The 23446-nt window shown below is 42.5% G+C and overlaps 1 protein-coding gene across 16 annotated transcripts in view; it reads right to left on the bottom strand.

The window, feature by feature from the left end:
• Nucleotides 1-23446, bottom strand: part of LOC144235274 (protocadherin gamma-C4) — a 176380-nt gene that overhangs the window by 22386 nt on the left and 130548 nt on the right. Inside the window, exon 1 of one of the 16 annotated variants that reach the window (XM_077768814.1) lies at nt 12500-12660. The exons of 13 other annotated variants lie outside the window; for them this stretch is intronic. In XM_077768814.1, coding sequence (XP_077624940.1) covers nt 12500-12529 — 30 coding nt within the window. In that variant the 5' untranslated portion in view covers nt 12530-12660. 2 more of the 16 variants (XM_077768806.1, XM_077768799.1) reach the window with 2 other exon arrangements.

The following is a 23446-nucleotide window of genomic DNA, read 5'->3' as shown; positions in this document are numbered from 1 at the left end:
CTGGGTGGAGCTGGGGAACAGGAGGAGGAGAGGTGGGCAGGAAGAGCAGATCCCCCACCTCTGCTCTGAGTCTGATTGGCCAAAAAGTCTGTCTGCTCTCAACCAATTATGAAGTCTCCTCAGTCCTGGAAACCTTAGGAACAGGCAAATCTGTGTCAATGAAGCCTCCTACCTCCCCACTCATTTCATGCTGCAGGTTGATTCAGCCCCCTGGCAGCAAAGTTTGACAGCTCAGATGGTGCTCAACAGGAAAGACAAACTGGTACAAAACTTCTCTGTGTTCTGTCCCAGCAACTTCCCTCAGGACTTCAGAAGCTTCCATGACTTTGCTTAAACCAACAAAATTGTGTCCTTCCAGGGGAGGCAAAGCCCATGTTAACCCCCACTCCCACCCCATTCTGCCAAATATGGCTAAGGTGAGAGAAAACATTTGTTAGGATCCTGTAAAGCCTTGCTAGGACTCTATCAATGCTTTGAGGAATCTCATTGTCAGCTGATCGTTACAGGATTCAGCTTTTCTGAGATCCTTGACTGGAGCTCTGGAATGAGCATTAACAGCTTGTAGTGGGGGGAACATTCCTGTGATGGATCCAGGTCACCCAGGAGAGTTAACCAGAAGCTAGGCATGGTCTCTAGGATTGATGGTTGCACCAATTCAGAAGTCTGCTTAAAGACTTCCAGAGTGGTCATCTCTGAGTTCCTCAGCTGTAAACCAGTTTTCCGACATGAAGTGATTTCACTTCCACATTGCTCTTCCCCTCAAATAAGTAATGCTCCCATGCCCCCAAATCTCTTACATCTAGTTCAAATCTCAGTGGGGACCTGACCGGGATTCTTGAAGACTTGGACGAAAAGATCTCTGTCTTCCATCCTGATGCCTCCCTGCTTCCCTCAACTCTCTCTTCTTTGTGCTCTCTGCTGTTTCAAGCAGCGAGTTCTCTCTACAGTGGGTTAGGGAGTATTTGATATTGCAGGGCAAATATAGCAGTCACCCTCAATTCACTGGGAAATGGTAATCGAGAATTAATGTAGTCCAGAACCTGCCTCCGTCATTCAGGAAGAGAAAGCAACCGCCTGGGTTTAGGGGACTGCCTGGCACATCCTACCCCGCTGTGCACTATAGCCTTCTATGCTCCCACATTCCAGCACCACAGTTCCACAATCCCCTGCCTCTTGATCATCACCTTCATTTCTTACCTTCAGGTACATAACCCACCTCAAGTACTAATCTGAGACAACTTCCTGGTTATTCACAAAACACTTCTGAAGCACACCATCTACAACATAGTTACCATTCACTATGGGCTCTTGCAGAGAGACCAACAGTTCCAGGGACATGACCCAGCCATATGCTTGGATCAGAATAACCCTCAAGCATTGGCTGAGCCTGCAAAGGTCTCACCTCTAGCCCATACAGAAGATCAGAGGGTGGGCAGCTTGGGCGAACAGGCTCCCCTGCCATAGGTGCACTGGGTGACTTCACCATCATGAAGCTATCGCTCCGAGTGGGTGCAGAAGCCAAAGGTGTACAGCCATGAGAGTGGCCGCCCACATCAACAAACTTGATAGGATCATCTGACCCTAGCTGGATTCGGAGGATCCCATTGGAAGGAGGAAGCCCCTCCCTCCTTCGAGATCGGGTGAGACAGGCACAGGTGCCAGCAGGAAAGCAGGTCACTCCACAGGCAGCCCCACGCAAACACTTAGAGAGTAGTGCAACAAACGAGCCAAAGGAGACAAAGCAAATTGCCACTAGCGATACAGCCAAATAGAGGGTCAGGCGGGATTCTCCTTCCCTTGGAGCTGAAGATTCTCGAAGATCAGGGACAACTGGATGAGTATCTTCCTCCAAGGACACTAGCAAAGTAACAGAGGTAGAGAGCGGTGGACTACCACTATCCTTTACTACAATGACCAGCTTCTGTGGAGGGAGATCAGCTGGGATGGGAACTGCCGTCCGAACCTCCCCAGCATAGCGAGAAACTGCAAACAGGCTGGGGTCTGGGGCCTCCAGGAGCTGATAGGAAACCCAAGCATTATAACCTGAATCCAAGTCCACAGCAGTCACCTTTGTGACTAGATGGCCAGCACCAACTGATGGAGGCAGTGCTTGCGGACATAAGGAACCAGGCCGGGCCCTAGGACGGAGCACAGCTGGGGCATTGTCATTGAGGTCCAGCACAAACAGACGAACTGTCACGGTGCTACTAAGAGGTGGGTTGCCCCGATCCCGGGCTTGCACCTCAAACTGTAATGTCTGTGTTTGTTCATAGTCAAAGGATCGAGTAGCATGAACAGCTCCTGTCTGGGGGTTCAGAGAGATGAAAGAAGAAGCTGACACATCTCGATTTCTGGGCTCCAGGAGAGAATAGGAGATGAGTGCATTCAAGCCAGAGTCTGGATCAGAGGCTGCAAGGGAACAAAGCAGGTCCCCTGGGCGATTGTTCTCAGGAACAAACACCTCATGTGACCTCTGGAAGAAAGAGGGTGGGTTATCATTCACATCTGAAATATTGAGGAAAATACTCCTCTGGGTACTCAGGGGAGGATTCCCAGCATCAGAAGCAGTGACCATGATGTCATAGCTGGATTTGGCCTCTCGGTCCAAGGGCCCAGCAGTCACCAGGGAGAACTGGTTCCTGAAGGCAGACTTGAGGGCAAATGGCAAGTGGTCAGGAATACGGAGGCTCACGTCTCCATTTGACCCTGAGTCGGGGTCCTGCACACTGATGAGTGCCACTACAGTGCCAGGCTCTGCGCTCTCTGGAAGAGTCCCAAGCTCTGAGGTCACTGTGATGTGGGGGGCATTGTCATTTACATCCAGGAGATCCACCCGAAGGCTGCAATGTTGCTCCATGGCTGGAGAACCCCCATCACGAGCCCGAATATCAAATTCATAGTAATTTTCACTCTCAAAGTCTAGGGGCCCCTGAAGGGTAAGCTTTCCAGTCGTAGGGTGAAGGCTAAAGAGGTTTCTCACACGATCAGGGGTGTGACCACTGAAAGAAAAGGTGACGTTACCACTGGGACCTAGGTCTGGGTCAGAGGCATTGAGCTGGATGAGCAGCATGCCGGCAGGAGCACTCTCCAACACACTAATCCTGTAGCTGGATTGCTGGAAAGCTGGGGCGTTGTCATTCACGTCCAGCACTGATACCCGGAGCTCTGCGGTGCCAGATCTCGGGGGGTTCCCTCCATCCACAGCAGTCAGCACCAGGCGGTAGTCTGACTGCTTCTCCCGATCCAAAGGCTTCTCCAAGAGCAGCTCTGGAACCAGGCTGCCGTCGCTGCGCTTCTTGACATCCAGTGCAAAGTGTTCATTGGAGCTTAGTCTATAGCTGCTGATAGAATTGCTCCCCACATCTGCATCCTGAGCCTTTTCCAAGGGGAAACGCTGTCCCGGAGGAGCTGCCTCCCCAATTTCCAAGTCCAGCTGCTGCCGAGGAAATCGGGGGGCGTGATCATTCACATCCACAATCTCTACCTCTGCTCGGTACATTTCCAAAGGCCCTTCAGTTACAAACTCCAGGGGCACGATGCAGCTGGCACTGAGTCCACACAGTGCCTCTCGATCAATTGGATTCTTGATGAGCAGGGCTCCGCTGTCCAAATCCACACGGAAGTGTCTTTGGTTAACCTCTCCAGCAACCTGCAGCCTACGAGCTGACAGACTCTCTGTATCCAGCAGGAAATCTTGGGCGACATTCCCTACAAAAGTCCCTTCCTGTGACTCCTCTGGGACCGGGTATCGGATCTGTCCACAAACGTAACCCAGGTGGCAAATGAGGAACAAAAGGGTGGCCCCCCAGCAGATTTCTACCCAGCTTCCCACCTTGCGGAGCATTGCTGCTTCCCGCTAGTCCTCTACCTGGTCCTGGGAAGCAGAAGAAGCCGACCTGCCCCAAACGGCAACAGCAGCTGGAGACACCTATCTCTCTTTCGTGGCGCCAGCTCTGGCGGCTGGGCCGGCACCGCAAGGGTTACGCGCCGTTTTTGCTGGTGGCGGGGTAGATTTGTCTGCCTTCCACCACCCGATTGGCAGACAGCAGCTCCTGGGCTCAGCCAATAGGCTGAGCAGAGAACATCCCAATAGCAGCAGGGTTAATGCGTCGCAGCATTGGAGGAAAAAACCCCAAAAAAACAAAACAAAAAAAAAAAAAACAAAAAACAGAAAACAAAAAAACACCTATCTTTTCGCCTACCTCCCACTCAACAGCATTTCTTTCTATAGGTTTATTACCTCTAATGAGAGGCAGAGAACATGTATGTATGTTCTTTTTTCCCCTCAAACACACCAACTTCCCCCGCCCCTTTTCAGCGGGGAAAACAGACAGCCAGAGCCCTAGCAACCTGCAGCCCAGAGAGGAGTAGCCATTTGAGACTGGTCACTTTGTTCAAGCCAGTGTTGTCATCCACCAATATTCTAAATGGTCAGTTTATGCCTAAGTCTCATAGTATTAGATCAACAGCTAATTAGAAGCAGTGCCATATATTCAAAACTCTGCCCCTCTGCAGATTATTCAGAAACATATCCATCTCTTTGCAGATAAGACTTACACATTAATGTAACCAATTAAATTTATGCAGCGCACGTTTCTGTTGTAACAGGAGGTGCAGCAGACACAAAATCTCTCTTATTCAGACACTAGCTAGTGGTTCACTGAATTACCATTCATTGATTTCAAGGACAGTACAGAAGGAGATGAAGCAAGGTAGAGGGAGCCAGGAGAGGGAGATGTTCCAAATCCGTAAAGAATCAGTGTGTCTGGGAGGCGCTAAGGACTAGATCTCATTACCTGGCAGAATGCTAATGTTCACAGATTTAACAGCTTCCCTGAATGATTGAGATCAGCCACTAACAGCACTGTGCCCACAAATCCCCTTTATTTGACAACATGGTATGCTTGATTTGCTGTTAATTACCAACAGAGACAGTTTCAAAAAAGCACGCCTTTTACTTGGCCCCAGGGGCCTCTTGGAGCTGGAGACTGTATCTCACTCTTCTCCCACCCTGATGTAGACCCATCCAGGACCCTGGCTACCACCTTACACATACATGCACATACACACTGTTGAGAAACACAGATTGGGGCGCCTGGGTGGCTCAGCCAGTTAAACGTCCGACTTCAGCTCAGGTCATCATCTCCTGGTTCGTGGGTTTGAGTCCTGCATCGGGCTCTGTGCTGGCAGCTAGCTCAGAGCCTGGAGCCTGTTTTAGATTCTGTGTCTCCCTCTCCCTCTGACCCTCCCCTGCTCATACTGTCTCTATCTCTCCCTCAAAAATAAATAAAACATTAAAAACTTAAAAAAAGAGAGAGAAACACAGATAATCTCACACTGTAGTTACCTGCAAACTATAATCTGAGTGACAAACACAACAGAGCACAAAGAGAAAAAATCCAACCTGATCTCAATGTAAGAGTTCTTAACTCATCTGAATCCTCACCTAGGTCACCACTGGCTGTGAAAACCAGCAGCAAAACCCAGGGTTCTAATCCCTCCTCAGATTTTTCCAAACCCTTATTCCTCAAGAACATCCTTTTGACTATCCTATTGAGATCTACATTCTGGTCACAAAGAGAGGGATCCGGACTTTTGTGTTCTTTTACCAAAAAAAACAGCTAAACCTCCTCTCATAGGAATGGTGGAAGTACAAATCAGTCTGACCTACCAGGTGTTTGGGGCAGGATTCACTATCACAGTAAATGACATCACCATCAACCCAGCTGCCTCTTTCACAATGGAGGAGGGACAGGCAGAACCATCCTTGACTCATTCTTCTTCCTGACTTAACTATATCATGTCAATCAACAAGTCCGGATGATTATACTCTAGTATAACACCTTCCACCTACAGTGCCACTGTGGTGGTTCAAGCATTTACCAATCTTCTCAAAAATTTTAACAGCCTTCTAAATATTCTCTTTACCTCCAGCAGCAATATTCCCAATCTATTTTACTTACAGGTGCCAGGATAATCTCTCTAAAACAGAAAAACCCTGATTACATCATACATATGTGAGTTGAAAGTTCTGCAGTGACTGTCACCAATGCAGAATAAAGCCTAAAAGCAACTCAAGATCTAATTCCTGCCTACTTGCTTCACTTTATCTCTTGCTGACTGTTATACAAACATACTTTAAGGTTCAGCAGTAATCAAGTATCATTATCCATCTGCATGAAATTTCCTGCAAAGGCCCTTCCTGCCTTCCTTTTCCCTTTACTTTTTTTTTTTTAATTTTTTAACGTTTATTTAATTTTGAGACAGAGAGAGAGAGCATGAGCCGGGGAGGGGCAGAGAGAGAGAGGGAGACATAGAATCTGAAACAGGCTCCAGGCTCTGAGCTGTCAGCAGAGAGCCCGATGTGGGCCTCGAACCCATAGACTGCGAGATCATGACCTGAGTTGAAGTCGGATGCTTAACCGCCTGAGCCACCCAGGAGCCCCTTCCCTTTATTATTTAATAAGCTACTACTCAACTTTTAGTTCTCAGCTCAAGAATCATCACCACTATAAAATCTTCCTGATTTCCTCAGACTGGCTTAGGGGTTTCTTTCCCTTTGCTCTGTTTGCTTCTTGCATTATACAGATCTTTATTTTGCATGTGTTTCCTTTGGCACTACTCTTATATACCATAATGACAGGAAATGTGTCTTTTCATCTTTTACAGGATCTGCATACAGGGATACCCACTAAATGAATTACTGATATTATCATTTATTAGTTCAACAAATATTTACTGAATACTTATACTTTACAAGAATATTTTATATTTCAGTATGCTTTATATGCACTGTTTTTAACTTACACAACAATTTTGAAAAAGTTATCTTTATTTTATAGATGAGGAAACTGGAGTTCAGAGAGGTTAAGAAATGTGCATGAAGCTAAACAACTAGCACGTGCAGCCCTAGGACGCCCACCACTCTCACACCTGATTTGCCTGGAAAAAAAATAAACTCTCCTTCTATAAGTTTTTGTTTTTTTTCAGAGGAATTTGCTTTTTAAAATTTCTTTTATTTACTTATTTTGAAAGAGAGTAGGGGAAAGGCAGAGAGAGAGGAAAACAGAGTATCCCAAGCAGGCTCCGTATTGACAGAGCCCAACTCAGGTCTCTGATCCCACAATCCTGGGAGCATGACCTGAGCCAAAATCAAGAGTCAGATGCTGTACCAATTTTGTCACCCAGGCGCCCCTCTATAACACCTTAAATGATTTTTCTACTAGTTTGTCATCTGTATGATCATAAATTAGCCCTTACCTGATGCCTTTCATATTCAAGAACGAGACCCCTTATAGGTCTCAATGTTTGCAAGTTCACACCAAAAGAGGCACACAATTACTAGAACTGGAATATCATAAAGCCTTAATCTTGTATCTCTGACTTGATCTTTTTATGCCAGGTGTGTGATTCTCCCATTTCACAGTTTAAAAACAGCTTTACTGAGATACAGTTCACATACTATATAATTCATCCATTTAAAATGCACAGGGGCACCTGGGTGGCTCAGCAGATTAAGCATCGGACTTTGGCTCAGGTCATCATCTCGCAGTTCGTGAGTTCGGGCATCCTGTCCGGCTCTGTGCTGGCAGCTCGAAGCTTGGAGCTTGCATGGGATTCTATATCTCCCCGTCATTCTGCCTGCCTCTCTCTCTTCCTCTCAAAATAATAAACATTAAAAAAATGCACAGTTTAATGCTTTTAGTATACATGAATATATTAAAAGGATACAACCATCACCACCATCTAATTATAGAATCTTTTTGCCACTCCCCAAAGAGGTTCCATCCCCATTGCCCAGCTTTGGATTTTTTAAAAAAACTTTTAATGTTTATTTATTTTTGAGAGAGACACAAGAGCCTGGGGATGGGGGCAGAGGCACAGAAAGAGAGGGCAACAGAGAATCCAAAGCAGGGTCAAGGCTCTGAACTATCAGAAAAGAGCCCCATATGGGGCTTGAACCCACGAACTGCAAAATTATGACCTGAGCTGAAGTCAGACACAAGATTATGACCTGAGTGTAAGCTGGATGCTTAACTGACTGCGCCACCCAGGTGCCCTCCAGCTTTGGATTTTTAAAGAATAGTTGCCCAGATGATAGTGGTTTAGGAAGATTTTCTCTTTAAAGGATCCTCTTATGTCTTCCCTATGTTGCTCTTCTAGAGCTATTCTATATAATACGTATGTATTTTTAAAACACATTTGAGTATAGTTGACACACAATGTTACATTAATTTCATGTATGACAAAGTAATTCAATGAATTTCTAGAACTATTTTATGCAATATTTTAAGGTTGAGAAATGGCCCAATAAGCCTGGTTCCTTGAATGCCAGAATACCACTCTGCTTCATAAATATGTTAACTGATAGACTGGTACATTTCTCAACCTTGTCAGCACATCAGAATCATTTGGAGACCTTCAAAAAATACTGAGCCCTAAGTCCCAAGAGATTGTGTTTCAACTGGTCTGGGATGTGGCCTGAGCCTCAGAATATTTAAGGGGTCCCAGGTAATTCTACTGTGTAACCAATTTTGAGAACACTGTTCTAAGGAAAATGCCAGTTGTTTTCCAGTCTGATTTCCAGTCTGACAGCTGCTTCTCTCTGGCTTTCATCTTTTCTTAGCCTTTCCATTTATGCCTCTACTTTGTCATTTCTGGCTGTCTCCAGATCTCATTTCCAAGGTGTGCTTAAGATTTGATGGGAAAGAATAAAAGTAATAATAGTAATAGCTAAGGTTTTTTTTTTTTTTTTTGCACTTACGATATACAAGGTTCTGAGATTAACTTAGCCAAGGACACATAGCTGATTAAGTGGTGAAGCCCTGTTTGTCTAACTTCCAAATCCAAGGGTTAATAACAATAATACACTTATTAGTAATAGAATAACAGTGGCTCTCCCACAACTGGAAGTATGTACAGGTTTCACTAAATACAAAGGCCTTACAGTTAGCTGCACACTAGCCTGAATAAATGAGAGCTTTACCTTTCTCAAGCTACAAATTTACCTTTTACGTTGTGTGTATACTTAAAAAAAAATACTGGAAGGATTGGGAATAATGGTGGGGTACAAAAGAACTTTCAATTTGTACTTTATGTTCTTCTAGATTGTCTGGATTTCATTTCAAAATAAATGATTACTTTTACTTTTATAATTAATGGTGATTATATCTTTAGATTTGTGGATTATTGTTAGCTTTAATTTTTTTATACCTTTTCTTTATTTCCCCAGTTTTCTATATTACAATACATTACTCTTATAACATAAAAATATTTTGTAAGTAATGTACACATTATTTCCAGCAGTGTACTTGAAATAAAATTTAAAGGATGCCTAGAATTTTATTTACTTATTTTTTAAATGTTTGTTTATTTCTGAGACACAGAGAGAGAGAGAGAGAGAATGGGGGAGGAGCAGAAAGAGAAAGGGAGACACAGAATCCAAAGCAGGCTCCAGGCTTGGAGCTGTCAGCACAGAGCCCAAAGCGGGACTCGAACTCACAAGCTGTGAGATCAAGATCTGAACTGAAGTCGGACGCTCAACCAACTGAGCCACCCAGGCACCCCAAATTTTATTTATTTAATAGAAAATCACCTGAGAATGAGGTACAGAATCTATGTAGGCAAAGTAAAATTATTAGTGAACCATTGGCTTCAATGAAGATGTAGCAAGCAAATGAAAGACAGACATGTGAGGTGGTTGTTATAATCCTAGCATCGGCCACTTGTTAGAGATAACTAGCATCTTGTTGTCAATGCAAATGACACCAAAGTAAGCTGTGAGTGCTGAGATCTTGGGTTATAATTTAATAGCCTCTTAGCAAGATTGCTTAGTTGTGATGGCAAGGGAGTGCTAAGGGTGTGAACTGGGGCCACACACTGAGTCAATTAATTCTACACTGTGTGGGACCACAAACCACACTCTAGCCAGGTCATCCCCCTCACAAATGCATGATGTCTGATCTACACAGAGCAAGGTGAAAAAGTAGATGCACCATTAGAAAAATATATTCATCACTAAAACAACAGCTCCATTCTTTCCTGAACATGGTCCAGGCATCAAAAAGCATTAACATCATTCTGGGATGCTAATCCTTACCTGTCCAGGAGGAGAGCTCTCTGCACCCAACACTTGCCTATAGAACACTGGATCACAGCTCCGCAGCGTGTTCTGGCGGCTGGCCAGTGGGCTGGCAGCACCAGGTTTCTTCAACAGTGGATCACTGCGGCGTGAGTCGGTGGTGAGGTACACCTGATGGTAAAGGTGCGGTGGCATCAGGCCTCCCCGCACAGCATCTGCATGCAGAGAGGACCCTGGTGTTCGGTACAGGGAGCTCACAGGAGCTCGGTACAGGTCCCTGGACTGTTTCCACTTGTAAACTTTGAATACGATCACTCCCAGTACTGTGACTGCAAACCCCACAGAAACCAAGATTAGAGAGAGGAGTAAATAAAAGGTGAGATTTTTATTCTGCTCCCGAGGAGCAGAGCCAGAGGGGAATTCAGCCCTGGCTTCAGGAGATTCCTCTGTTACTGACACAGTCAAGGTTGCCGTGGTGGATAGTGATGGCTCCCCATTGTCTTTGATCAAGACCACAAGAGTCTGCCTGGGCACGTCTGTGTCCTGGACTGGGCGGGAAGTAGTGACTTGACCCGTGTGAAGCCCCACGGCAAAAAGGCTCTGGTTGGAAGCTCCCAAGAGGCTGTAGGAGAGCCAGGCATTGTGCCCTGCATCTGGGTCCCAGCCTACCACCCGAGTGACCACATGGCCAGCAGCAGTAGCTCTGGGCAGCACCTCCACTGAGCTCCGGCCAGGCCGGGGGTATAAAACCTGGGGAGCATTGTCATTGCGATCAGTGACAAATATGTTCACACTAATATTGGTGGTCAGGACTGGAGTGCCTCCATCGCTGACATGAGCCATTATTTCAAACTCTCGTCGATCTTCATAGTCCAGGGGCACTAAGGATGACACGATGCCACTGTCACGATTTATTGTGAAATAGCGACCCACTAGCCCAGTTTCAGCTTCTTGTTCCAAGAGAAAGAAGGAAAGGCGAGCATTCTGTGGGGCATCGGGGTCCCGGACACTTAGATTTAGTATTGGAACACCAGGGATGTTATTTTCCTCAACATAAACATCATAGGAAGACTGGGAAGGCTGTGGAGGGTTGTCATTGATGTCAGACACTTGTACCTGCACAATTGTAAGGGCTGAGAGGGAAGGAGTTCCTGAATCTCGAGCAGTGATGCTAAGGTTGTATTCTGCAACAGTCTCACGATCCAGGGCTGCACTGGTTTTCAAAGTAAAGTAATTCTTGAGGGAAGAAGTAAGGCTGAAGGGGAGACCTGGTGGAACCTCACAAGTCACCAATCCATTCTCCCCAGCATCCAGATCAATCACACTGAGCAAAGCAATGACAGTTCCAAGAGGGGCATCCTCAGGGACTGGGCTGTACACAGAGGTGACTGTAATCTCTGGGGCATTGTCATTTACGTCCACAACCTCTACCAAAACTTTGCAATGTGCTCCTTCAGGATTGGCGCCTTTGTCTTTGGCCTGTATGTAAATCTCATGGAGTTTCGTGTCTTCGAAGTCGAGGTGACCCTTGATTGTCAGCACCCCACTTACAAGGTCTAAGGAGAACAGGTCTCGCACACCGGCACGATTGTGGTTGCCCAAAGAATAAATGATTTCACCATTGGGACCTTCATCCAGATCGGTTGCATAAACTTGCACCACTACAGTGCCCGGCGGTGCATCCTCCAGGACACGCGCACGGTACAAAGACTGATTGAAAGCGGGTGCATTGTCATTCGCGTCCAGCACGGTGATGCGAATGGGAAGGGTGGCTGAGCGAGCCGGGGTTCCTCCATCCAAAGCCGTCAGCACCACCTGGAGACTTGGCTCTCGCTCCCAATCAAGGGCGCGCTCCAGCACCAGCTCCGCGTACTTGGTGCCGTCCTCTCGTGTCTGAACGCTAAGCGCAAAGTACTCATTTAGGCTCAGCTCATAGGTTTGTAAAGAGTTGCTTCCTACATCGGGATCGTGCGCGCTCTCCAGCGGAAAGCGCGTGCCTGGCGCCACGGCCTCGCTAATCTCCAATTTCATTTCCCGAGTAGGGAATGTGGGATTGTTGTCATTGATATCCTGGATCACCACTTCCGCGCTCCACAGCTCTAGCGGCGTCTCCACCACTAGCTCCAGAGTTACAGTGCAGGAGGGCAGTGTCCCACAAAGCTCCTCCCGATCCAGGCGGTCGTTCACGAACATCTCTCCAGTCTCCCTGTTCACCTCAAAGAATCTTCGGCTAGCTCCGGACAACACCCGGAGCCTGCGCGCTGACAGGCTGCTGAGATCCAAACCAAGGTCCGTGACCACATTGCCCACCACAAAACCTTTCTCTCTTTCCTCCAGGATCTCATAGCGAACGACGGCTGAAGCCTTGTGCAAGGCACCAAGCAGAAACAAAACTCCCACCACTCTCCCGGTGCTTACCAGTCCGTTTCTCCAGGCCTCTGGGACCATCTCACTCAAAGGCAGTTCCTCTTAGCGGAGTCCAGATCTTTCCGACTTTTTCCGCTGAGAAACTTTCAGCGGGTTAGCGCTTGAGCGCTAGGCGCGGAGTCAGACATGGCTTTCTCGATGCCTTTGATTTGCTCGCCGGCTGTTCAGTCTCTGTCTCATCCCGGGGCGCCAAGAGGGGACGGGCCAGGGCCAGATCTCCAGCGTCTTCATTGGCCGACAGCGGCACGCAGAGTCCCAGCCAATAACTGCACGAAGAATGCGCTAGCGCCGGGCTCTCTGAGCGGGACAAACGCTACCGCCAGGAACTTCACTTTCCTTTGGCTTCTTTCCAGAGTTTAGGGCCAAAGCGCCTTGGCAGTTATCTGTACATCGGGAACCTACCTTGGCCTGAGAAGCCAACTGCAGAGCCATGAAGATGGCTGTTCTATAGGTTTCCAAACCAAACCAAGGCCTATTATACATTTTAATCGCTGTCTGTAATTGCAAGAAGGGAGGATCAAACCAAACCAACAATGATACAACATGGTCTGGAAAAACACAAATTTGGTTTGTTGGAGGATTGTGTAAAGCCTTTCCAGTTGGACTCTACGTGTAAGGGAGCATTTAGCATTTCTGTGTTAATAATTTCAATATCTCTTAGCAAATGAGACTACAATTCTCTGTTCCTCGGGAAAGAAAATCAACAGTAGCCACTCTCTGTTTAACTGTGTTTTATGGAATTCAAAATTGAGATTTCTTTTAAAACTGGATGTTGTTTAGTTCTCATTTCTTAAGAACCAGGGAGCAACGTGTCAATTCCCTACCCCATCCTTCCCATCCTTTCCAATGAACATAAACTCAATCATAAAGCATAATTTCAAACCCTTCCCTTTAGGTGATCAATCCATTTCCCAAGATCTTGTATTCATATGTCACAAAGAGAAGTTGCATTGCTAAAGAAGGATAATATCCCATTCCCCCACCAAAAAAGAACAAAACCTAGGCCTATTTATCACCTGGGACCTTTATAACTAAGATATAGCAGCAAAGCACTATAAATTCATTAGAGAAATAACAAGCCTTTAACCCATAAAATAAAGATCCTTAAGTTATCTACATTTAGGATTAAAACTCATGAAACAAACTAAATAGGACTGATTACGATAATGAATAAAAGAGTCACGTATGAAATAAGTCAGAGCTAAGTTACACATCCTTGGACAAGAAACTACCCTAAAAGTGTTTCTGGGTTCCTATTCCATTAATGAATAAGGCAGGTAAAATTCCTGGCATATAGTAAGCCCAAATTATGGATGCAAATCACCCCATTAAATACAAAATGTAAAGTTTTACAGCCTCATATTATTTCTGTATACTTGTCTTGGACATCACTTTGATTGCATATAGTCCTTTCTGAAGTTTAACCGAACCCTGAGTCAGAGAGACAGGCAGACAGGTTAGACAGGTAGATAAGAAGTATACAGTATAGAGGATATTTACTGAAGAGATGAAAAACCCATGTGACCTGTTTCTCCAGGTCTTCAATACTTTATCTCTTAAACCCCCTAGTTTTATATCGTTTGACAACTGACCAGACCACCAAGAAGGCTGACAGGCATTCAAAGACAGGGAAAATATTCCACAGACTATATTTAGAATACAGAATAGAGCCTAGTCACTTGATACTCAAAGTATGAGCCAAAAACCAATGGCATAGGCATCACCTGGAAGCTTGTTAGAAATGCAGAACTGGGAGCGCTCAGGTGGCTCAGTCGGTTATGCATCTGACTTCGGCTCCATGATCTCATGGTTCGTGAGTTCGAGCCCCATGTCGGGGTCTGTGCTGACAGCTCAGAGCCTGGAGCCTGTTTCGGATTCTGTGTCTCTCTCTCTGACCCTCCCCTGCTCACGCTGTTGCTGTCTGTCTCTCTCTCTCAAAAATAAATAAAACATTAAAAAGTTAAAAAAAAAAAAGAAATGCCCCACTCTCTACCTTGACTAAATTTTAACAAAATACCTGTGTGATTTGAATACACCTTAAGCTTTGAGAAACAGTGATTTGCAGTTTATTCAAAGATATACTGTTTTATCAATTTTTTTCATTCACCATCAATTAATTACAAAATGGCTTTTGAAAACTGGCTTTTAAAAGTAGAAATAGTTTTCCCATTTATAATAAGGCCCATAGTTTTCTTAAGGCTTCTTCATAAGCCAGCGGAACCCTCTTGGATCTATGCTCCAGAGTGGCCAGAATGATCTTCTTACAATTTTAATTAGATGATACAATTATCCAGTTGAAAACTCCTCAGTAGCATCTTACTACTCTTGAGATAAAATTCCAAATCCTTTGCACAGTATCCAAATTCTCATGCCTTCTCCTTCTCTAGATACTCCATTATATAATACGGTCATCAGCCAAGCTTTTTTGTGCCCCAAGGCTTTTAGAAAGGCTATTCCTTTCTTAGAAAAGCTGCTTACCCTTCCCTTTGCTTTGCTAATTTCTACACTTTCAGGTCTCAGTTTAAATGTTATTTCCTAATAGAGGTCTCCCATTAGACCCCAGTTAATACCAAGATCCTTTGTTATGCTCTCTTAGAGCACCTTATATTTTCCTTTGTTGAACCTAGCACAATTTAATATTTTATAATTATTTTTTGTTTAAGCATGTCTGCTTCTCCCACTAAAAAGGAAGCTGTAGGAGGTCAGAGACAATGCCTGTTCTGATAACCATTTATATTCCTGGCATCTAGCACAGTAGGCAGTTAAATGCTTCGCCCTCCACCCCTGCTTTATTCAAGTATAATTAATAAATATACTTGTATAGGGGCGCCTGGGTGGCTTAGTCGGTTAAGCGTCTGACTTTCGCTTAGGTCATGATCTCGCGGTTCATGGGTTCGAGCCCTGCGTCGGACTCTGTGCTGACTGCCAGCTCAGAGCCTGGAGCCTGTTTCAGAGTCTGTCACTCCCTCTCTCTCTGACCCTCCCCTGCTCACGCTGTCTCTCTCTCTCCTAGAAATAAATAAAACATTAAAAAATTTAAAAAATAAAATAAAATAAATATACTTGTATAAATTTAAGGTGTAAACATGATGATTTACTATATTGTGAAATCATTACCACAATATGGTTAACACATCCATCACCTCTATTTGTTACTGGTGTGTGTGTGTATGTGCGCACGCACACATATGTATGTGATGAGAATGATTCAGGTATCCTCTCTCAGCAAATTTCAAGTATATACTACAGTAGTGTTAACTCAAGTCATCATACTGTACTTCGAGTCCTAGAACATATTCAAGTAAAAGTTCGTACCCTTTGACCAACCTCTCAATACATTTAAAGCAATCTTCATGCCATGAAATGCACTAAGGATTACATATAGTCAATTATGTGCATCCATTTTCCCTAGGAATAAACATTTTTGGAAGATAGAGTCATTCTTTCAAGCAACCAGTGGGCCTAATGAAACTACTTATTAACCTAATACCTTGAATAGTTTGCTAAAGAGCCAAATAAAGTGTGGTAATACAACTCACATGAGAGAAAAAAAAAAAAGATAGGATGCCTTGCTGTGCCACCTATATTACGGGGAAATGAAAGCACCAACACAGTCAACAAAGGCAACACAATTTTCCAGTCTCTATCTTCTTTTCTTTCTGTTCTATAATTTCAAGAGAGCCTCTCATCAATGAGATACAACAAAGATAATTTTAAAATAGAAAGTGAATATGTTCTAGTTGTTGAGAGTGAAGGCTTAGTGTCAGAAAGACTTGAGTTCCAATACTGGATATTATACTTAGTAAATGTGTTACCATGAAGCTCCTATTTTTAACTTCTCTTTAATTTTGTATATCTGTAAAATGGGAATAATAGCACTCCATGACGTAACCACAGGCATTTCAATCTGTCAATATTTCAATAGCTTTACACATAACAGAGCGTTCACCTAGACAATGATTTTCAGTAAATTTATAGTTATGCCACCAACACCACAATCCATTTTTAGTATATTCCCATCACCCCAAAAATGTCCTAATCCTGTGTGCAATCAACCCTTGCTCCGACTCCCAGGTTCAGGTAACCACTGACTCAAAAACTCCCAAGTCAGAGCACCTGAGTCAAGTCAGAGACCCCCCAACTCTTGATCTCAGGGATGTGAGCTCCAACCCCTTGTCCGGGGCAGAGATTACTTAAAAACAAAATCTTAAAAAAATTTTCCAAGTCACCCTTAACATCTTTTTCTACCTTCCCACAATTGGTTAATTGCCAGTGCTTACTCCCTCCAAAATGTATTCTGAATCTATCAAATAACTTTCTCTTTCTACTGCCACAACATGAGTCAAATACCTTAAATACTACCATATGACTGGCTACTTAATTTTTAGGGCCAATGAAAAATGAAGCTTCCCTGTTTAAAAATTAAGAATGGCAAGATGGTAAAAGCAGAGCATTAGCCCAAATGCAGGGCCCTCCTGCATTTGAAAGGGGACCCCTGTGCCTGCACAGATCACACGCTCATGAAGCTGCCCTTGCCTGGCACACAGGAAGGTCTCTATAAATATGTCCTAATATCATTTTTAAATATTGGGTAACGACCTACTACTACTCATTCCCAGAGGATCAGTAATATCAGAAAATTTTGCTCATAAAACTGTTGTTATTGCAGTCACAGAAAAAAATATGTATTACCCCCTTAAAATCCTAAATATAATCTGATAATCTTTCAGTTTAATGTAATTTGCCTATTTGAGGGACACTGTGGGGCCAAAGGTGATATTAAGGGACCATTTGAGGAGAACTAGTATAAAAAAACAGATATCCAATAGGTTAATCAAACATGTATCACAATTTAGACAGGTGGGAGATTCAAGAATTTGGTGGATAAGCTGAGTGTTTAGCCTTAATATTTATCTCAAGTTGGGGCACCTGGGTGGCTCAGTCAGTTAAGCATCTGACTTTGGCTCAGGTCATGATCTTGCAGTTCGTGGGTTCAAGCCCCACGTTGGGCTCTGTGCTGACAGCTAGCTCAGAGCCTGGAGCCTGTTTCAGATTCTGCGTCTCTCTCTGACCCTCCTCTGCGCACACTGTCTGTCTGTCTGTCTCTCTCTCTCTCTCAGAAATAAATATAACATTAAAATTTTTTTTAATTTATCTCAAGTTTATTTATGTGGAAAAATATTCTGCATACTTTGATTTAAAAGTAAATATGAATCTTAAGTTCTATAAGACCTCCATTCCATCTTCCCTCAGAAGAAGAAATTAACGCACCAAAATATTTTAGAACTACAATCACAATCAGTGATTTTTGAGATCAAAGGTTTAAGACAAAAAGATTTTACCTTTTTTCCCATTTGAGTGCTATTCTCTTCTAATCTTAATCACATTAGTAGTCATTGTTTTTTAGATCATAAACTCAAATATGCCAGCAAACTACCTGCAAAAATTATCACCCCTCCACGTGAAAATCTTCCAAGAGGACTAAATTCTCCCTAGAGAGAATGTATTCAATTTTTCCCCAGCACACTATTGTAGATTTACTAAATTATTATCAGTTCTCACCAAATGCGTAGCCTTGTATGGCTGAGCTATTTATTTTTTCTAAGTGAAATAATTAACTTCAAAATATATTGATAACTTTGAGTGAGAAAGAAGTGTGGCTTTCTGATCCTTAGGACTTCTATCAATATAGAAGTTTAGTACAAAATAAAAATGCTATCTCAAATCACTAAGACAAAGATGAAGTTTTGTTTTTTCATGTTTATTTTATTTTTGAGAGAGAGAGAGTATGAGCAGGGGAGGGACAGAGAAAGACGGAGACATAGAGTCCAAAGCAGGGTCCAGGCTCCAAGCTGTCAACACAGAGCCCCATGTGGGGCTCAAAGTCACAAGCCATGAGATCATGACCTAAGCTGAAGTCAGATGACCAACCAAATGAGTGCCACCCAGGCACCCCAAAGATGAAGATTTAATAAACAGTACTGAGACAACTGGACAGCCATTTGAAAAAAAAAAAAGCACAAAAATTAGATCCATTACTCAGCACACACACAAGAATAAAACCCATACAGATATGGGATCTAAATGTAAAAACCAAAATATCATACAAGTACTGAAAGAAAATGGATGGGTTTTCTATAACCTAACTGTGGGGCAAGGCTTTCTATGACTCAAAACCTAAATGTAATATAAGAAAAGATTAATTTAGTTACATAAAAATAAAAAGGAAAAAAGACTGCAATTCAAAAAATACCCTTAGACAAAGCTGAAAAGCAAATGACATACTGGAAAAAAAATATTTGCAAGTTATATTTGGGGCAAAGGGCTAATATCTCTAAATATATAAATAACTTTTTAAAATTTTAGGACAAGACACTAAAAAAAAAAATATCGAAAAATGAACATAAGACATGAACAATTTTTTTTTTCTGAGAGACAGCGTGACCAGGGGATGGTCAGAGAGAGGGAGACACAGAAATCTGAAACAGCCTCCAGGTTCTGAGCTAGGTGTCAGCACAGAGCCTGACATGGGGCTCAAACCCACAAACTGTGAGATCATGACCTGAACCGAAGTCGGACGCTTAACCGACTGAGCCACCCAGGCGCCCGAAAACATGAATAATTTTTAAAAAGAGATAAACAAGCTCTTAAACATGTAAAAAGGGGCACCTAGGTGGCCCAATGGGTTGAGCATCCGACTCTTGGTTTCAGATCAGGTCATGATTTCACAGTTCATGAGTTTGAGCCCTGTGTCAGGTTCTGTGCTTATAGTGTGATTTTCAGTCTCCTTCTCTCTCTGCCTCTCCTGTTGATGCCCTCTCACTCCGTCTCCCTCTTTCTCAAATCTTTTGTAAAATAAATAAATAAATAAATCTCAAAAATAAATAAATCTTTTGTAAAAATGTGAAAAGCTCTTTAAATTCAATCAAAATGAGGGGCGCCTGAGTGGCTCAGTTGATTGAGCGCCTGACTTCCGGCTCAGGTCATGATCTCATGGTTCGGTTCGTGGGTTTAAGCCCCGCACCGGGCTCTGTGCTGACAGCTAGCTCAGAGCCTGGAGCCTGCTTCCAATTCTGTGTCTCCCTCTCTCTCTGACTCTCCCCTGCTCACGGTGCCTCTCTCTCTCTGTCAGAAATAAATAAAACATTAAAAAGATTAAATTGAATCAAAATGAAAGAAACTCTACTCAAAACTATTTTCAGACTTTTTTAAATGATCAGATTGGCAAAAATTAAAAATCTTGACAACATAGTCTGTAGTGGAGGTTATAGGAACATAAGTCTTCTTATCTACTGGTAGGAATGCAAAAGAGTACAACCTATATGGGGGAAAAGTTCCATCTAACAAACTTATGTATGCATCTACCCTATGGCCTAGTAATCACACTTTTAGGAATTTACCCTGAATACACACTTCAAAAAGTATTAAAATACATATGCACCAGATTATTCATTACAGCGCTATTTGTAAATAATTTGCAAATGCAAAAAGATTAGGAGAGTTGAAGAGACTACGATATGTACACATATAATGGAATTTTATGAAGCTATAAAAAATTATCTCTATAATTGATATACAACGATTTACAGGATATATCATGTTAGCCCAAAAAACAAAGTGAAAATTTTTGCTGATCATGTGAAACTAGCCATACCATTATAAACAACTTAAACACTGATGAAAATATATAGAAAAATGCTTTCAGGCATTGGCTTAAAAGGAGTGGAAGACTAAGAGAAAGGAAACAAATAAGGTGAGTCCAAGGATCTCTCATGTCTTGCCTGGAGGCAATTTTCAGACCATGGGGCAAAAAAAAAGGGAAATCCAAGAATAACACAGTGGTGGGGCGCCTGGGTGGCTCAGTCAGTTAAGCGTCTGACTTTGGCTCAGGTCATGACCTCACGGTTTGTGGGTTCGAGCCCCGCGTCAGGCTCTGTGCTGACAGCTCAGAGCCTGGAGCCTGTTTCAGATTCTGTGCCTCCCTCTCTCTCTGACCCTCCCCTGCTCAAGCTGTCTCTCTCTCTCTCAGAAATAAATAAAACATTAAAAAAAAAAAATAACACAGTGGTCTTACTGAGTTGAGGAACAGAAATTAGTGGTTAGGGAGACTAAAGCAGCAAGAATTTATGGAAGAGAAAATGGAGCTATGTAAAGAACTCCAGAAGTCTGGATAAGGATCCTCTGAGTCTCTGGATGAAGTATAACCTTAGCATGTACAGAATGACAATTCTCCTGAAGCTGAGCAAACTAGGGACCTATTAGCTGAAAAATTTCTGGAGCTCACACAGGGATGGGAAATATTTGGATTCCATTCATCCAGAATATAAATATCTTGACAAATACTCCAAAAAAGATCACAACTTATAAGTAGGACTAACTAGCCCAATGCAAAGGTTTCTATAAACTTGTTCTAACAAAATTTTAAAACAAGCCCTGAAAAGATCAACCAGATCTACAAATAACTGCCTTCCAAAAGAGATTTCAATAGTTTTTTTTTTAAGTAACATTTTATTTTGTTTATTTATTTTGAGAAAGAAGAGATTATGCATAAGTGCACAAGCAGGGGAGGGCAGAGAAAGAGGAAGAGAGAGAATCCCAAGCAGGCTTCATGCTGTCATCGTGGATTCCAAATCAGGGCTTGATCCCATGAACTGTAAGATCATGACCTGAGCTAAAACCAAGTTGGAAGTTCGAGGCTTAACCAACTGAGCCATCCAGGCTCCCCCCATTTCAATACTTTTTAAAGAAAAACAACAAAACTCAAACACTCAACAATGTAGCATTTACAATGTCTGCCATCCCATAAAAACATTAATCAATCCTCTAGAAAGACCTAGTTATCTTAAATGTATATATACCAAACAAGAGAACTTCAAAATACATAAAAATCTAACAGAACTTAAAGGTAAAATAGACAAATCCACCATTAAAGTTGGAGATTTCAAGAATTTGATTAAATTAGGGGCGTGTGGGTGGCTCAGTCCGTTAAGCGTCCAACTTTGGCTCAGATCATGATCTCAGACTCTGTGCTGACAGCTAGCTCAGAGCCTGGAGCCTGTTTCAGATTCTGTATCCCCTCTCTCTCTGACCCTCCCCTGCTCATGCTGTCTCTCTCAGAAATAAATAAAAAACATTAAAAAAAAAGAATTTGATTAAATTATTTTTCAAGCTTGACAAAATTACTAACGAGAACACAGAAGAAGTCATCAACACCATTAAATAAGAGGACTTCATGAAACTTACAGAACATTCCACTTAAGAGTAGGATACATATTCTTCTCAAGGACCCATGGAACATTTTGGTCATATCCAGGGCAAAGCAAAACAAAACAAATCTCAAGAAACTTTTTAAAAACAGAAATCACAAAGAATATATACTTTGACCATATTGGAATTAAACTGAAAATCAGTAACAGAAAGCAGAAAAATCCCCAAACAGTTGGAAATAAAACACAGTTCTAAGTAATCCATGGGTCAACAAGTCACAAAGGAAATTTAATACACTGAATTGAACAAAAATGGAAATGCACTTATCAAAATTTGTGGGATGCAACTAAAGCAGTTCTGACAGGGAAATGTATACGAATGTGTATCATTAGCAAATGATAAAAGTTTTCAAATCAATAAACTATGTTCCTACCTCAAGAAACTAGAACAAGAGGAAAATAAAAATTTTTCGCAAAATTTTTGCTTTGCAAAAGCAAGCAGAAGCAAAGGAATTTTAATAAATACAAAGCCATAAATCAATGAAATAACTCTTAGGTATATACCCAGGAGAAATTAAAATACACACTGATACAAACACTTGGCAGCAAATGTTCGTCGCAATATTTTTCATAATAGTCAAAAACTGGAATCAATTCAAATGTCTATCAAGGGATACCTGTATAAACAAAATGTGGTATAACCATACACTGAAATACTATTCAACAGTAAAAGCAATGAAGGGCTGATACATGCTACAAAATGGATGTCAGCAACACTGTGCCAAGTGAAAGAAGCCAACATAAAAACTACAAATTGTCTAACTATATTTATATGAAATTTCTACAAAAGAAAAAGCTATAGAGACTTAAAGTTGGTCAGTGGTTTCCTGAGGCTGGGGATGGAAGCTGACTGCAAACGGACACAAAGGAAATCTTTGGGGTGAAGAAAATGTTCTAAAACTAGTCTGTGGGGATGGTTGTACAACTGAATACATTTATTAAAACTTGTCTAACTGTACCTGAAAATGGGTTAGGTTCATTATACATAAATTATACCTCAATTTAACTATTTAAAAAGAAATACATAAATCAGTAAAACTGAAAAGAGAAAAATAGAAAAAAATCAATGGCACCAAAAGCTGTTGCTTTGAAAGCTAATAAAATTAGTAAATCAGTAAACTGACAAACTCTAACAAAATGGACAATCCAATATCTACAGTGAAACAGGGAGCATCACTACATACCCCACAGACATTAAAAGAAATATAAGTTAATATTATGAACAAATGTAGGCATGTAAATGCAATTATTTATGTATTTATTTATGAATGAATGAATGAAAGACAGAAATAGAGGAGGAGAGAGTGAAACAGAGAGCAAGATAGAGAGCGTGAGAGAGAGAATACAAAGCAGGATTCACGCTCACGCAGCCTGACATGAGGCTGGATCCCACAACACTGGGATCACGACCTGAACCAAAATTAAAAGTCAGACCCTCAACTGACTCAGCTACCTAGGCACCTCTAAAGTGAACAATTTAAAGAAAATGGACCAATTGCTGCAAACAAAATGCTAAAAACAAAAATCACTACTATACTCGCCCAATATGAAATGGATAATCTAAACAGTCCTGTAGCTAGCAGACAAATTGAAAACATCGTTTAAAAAATCCTCCCCCCATGGGGTGCCTGGGTGGCTTAGTTGGTTAAGCGTCCAACTTTCACTTAGGTCA

Source organism: Crocuta crocuta, unplaced genomic scaffold, assembly GCF_008692635.1.
Source record: "Crocuta crocuta isolate KB4526 unplaced genomic scaffold, BGI_CrCroc_1.0 scaffold64, whole genome shotgun sequence".
NCBI lineage: Eukaryota > Metazoa > Chordata > Mammalia > Carnivora > Hyaenidae > Crocuta > Crocuta crocuta.
This window is presented reverse-complemented; position numbering and strand designations above follow the sequence as displayed.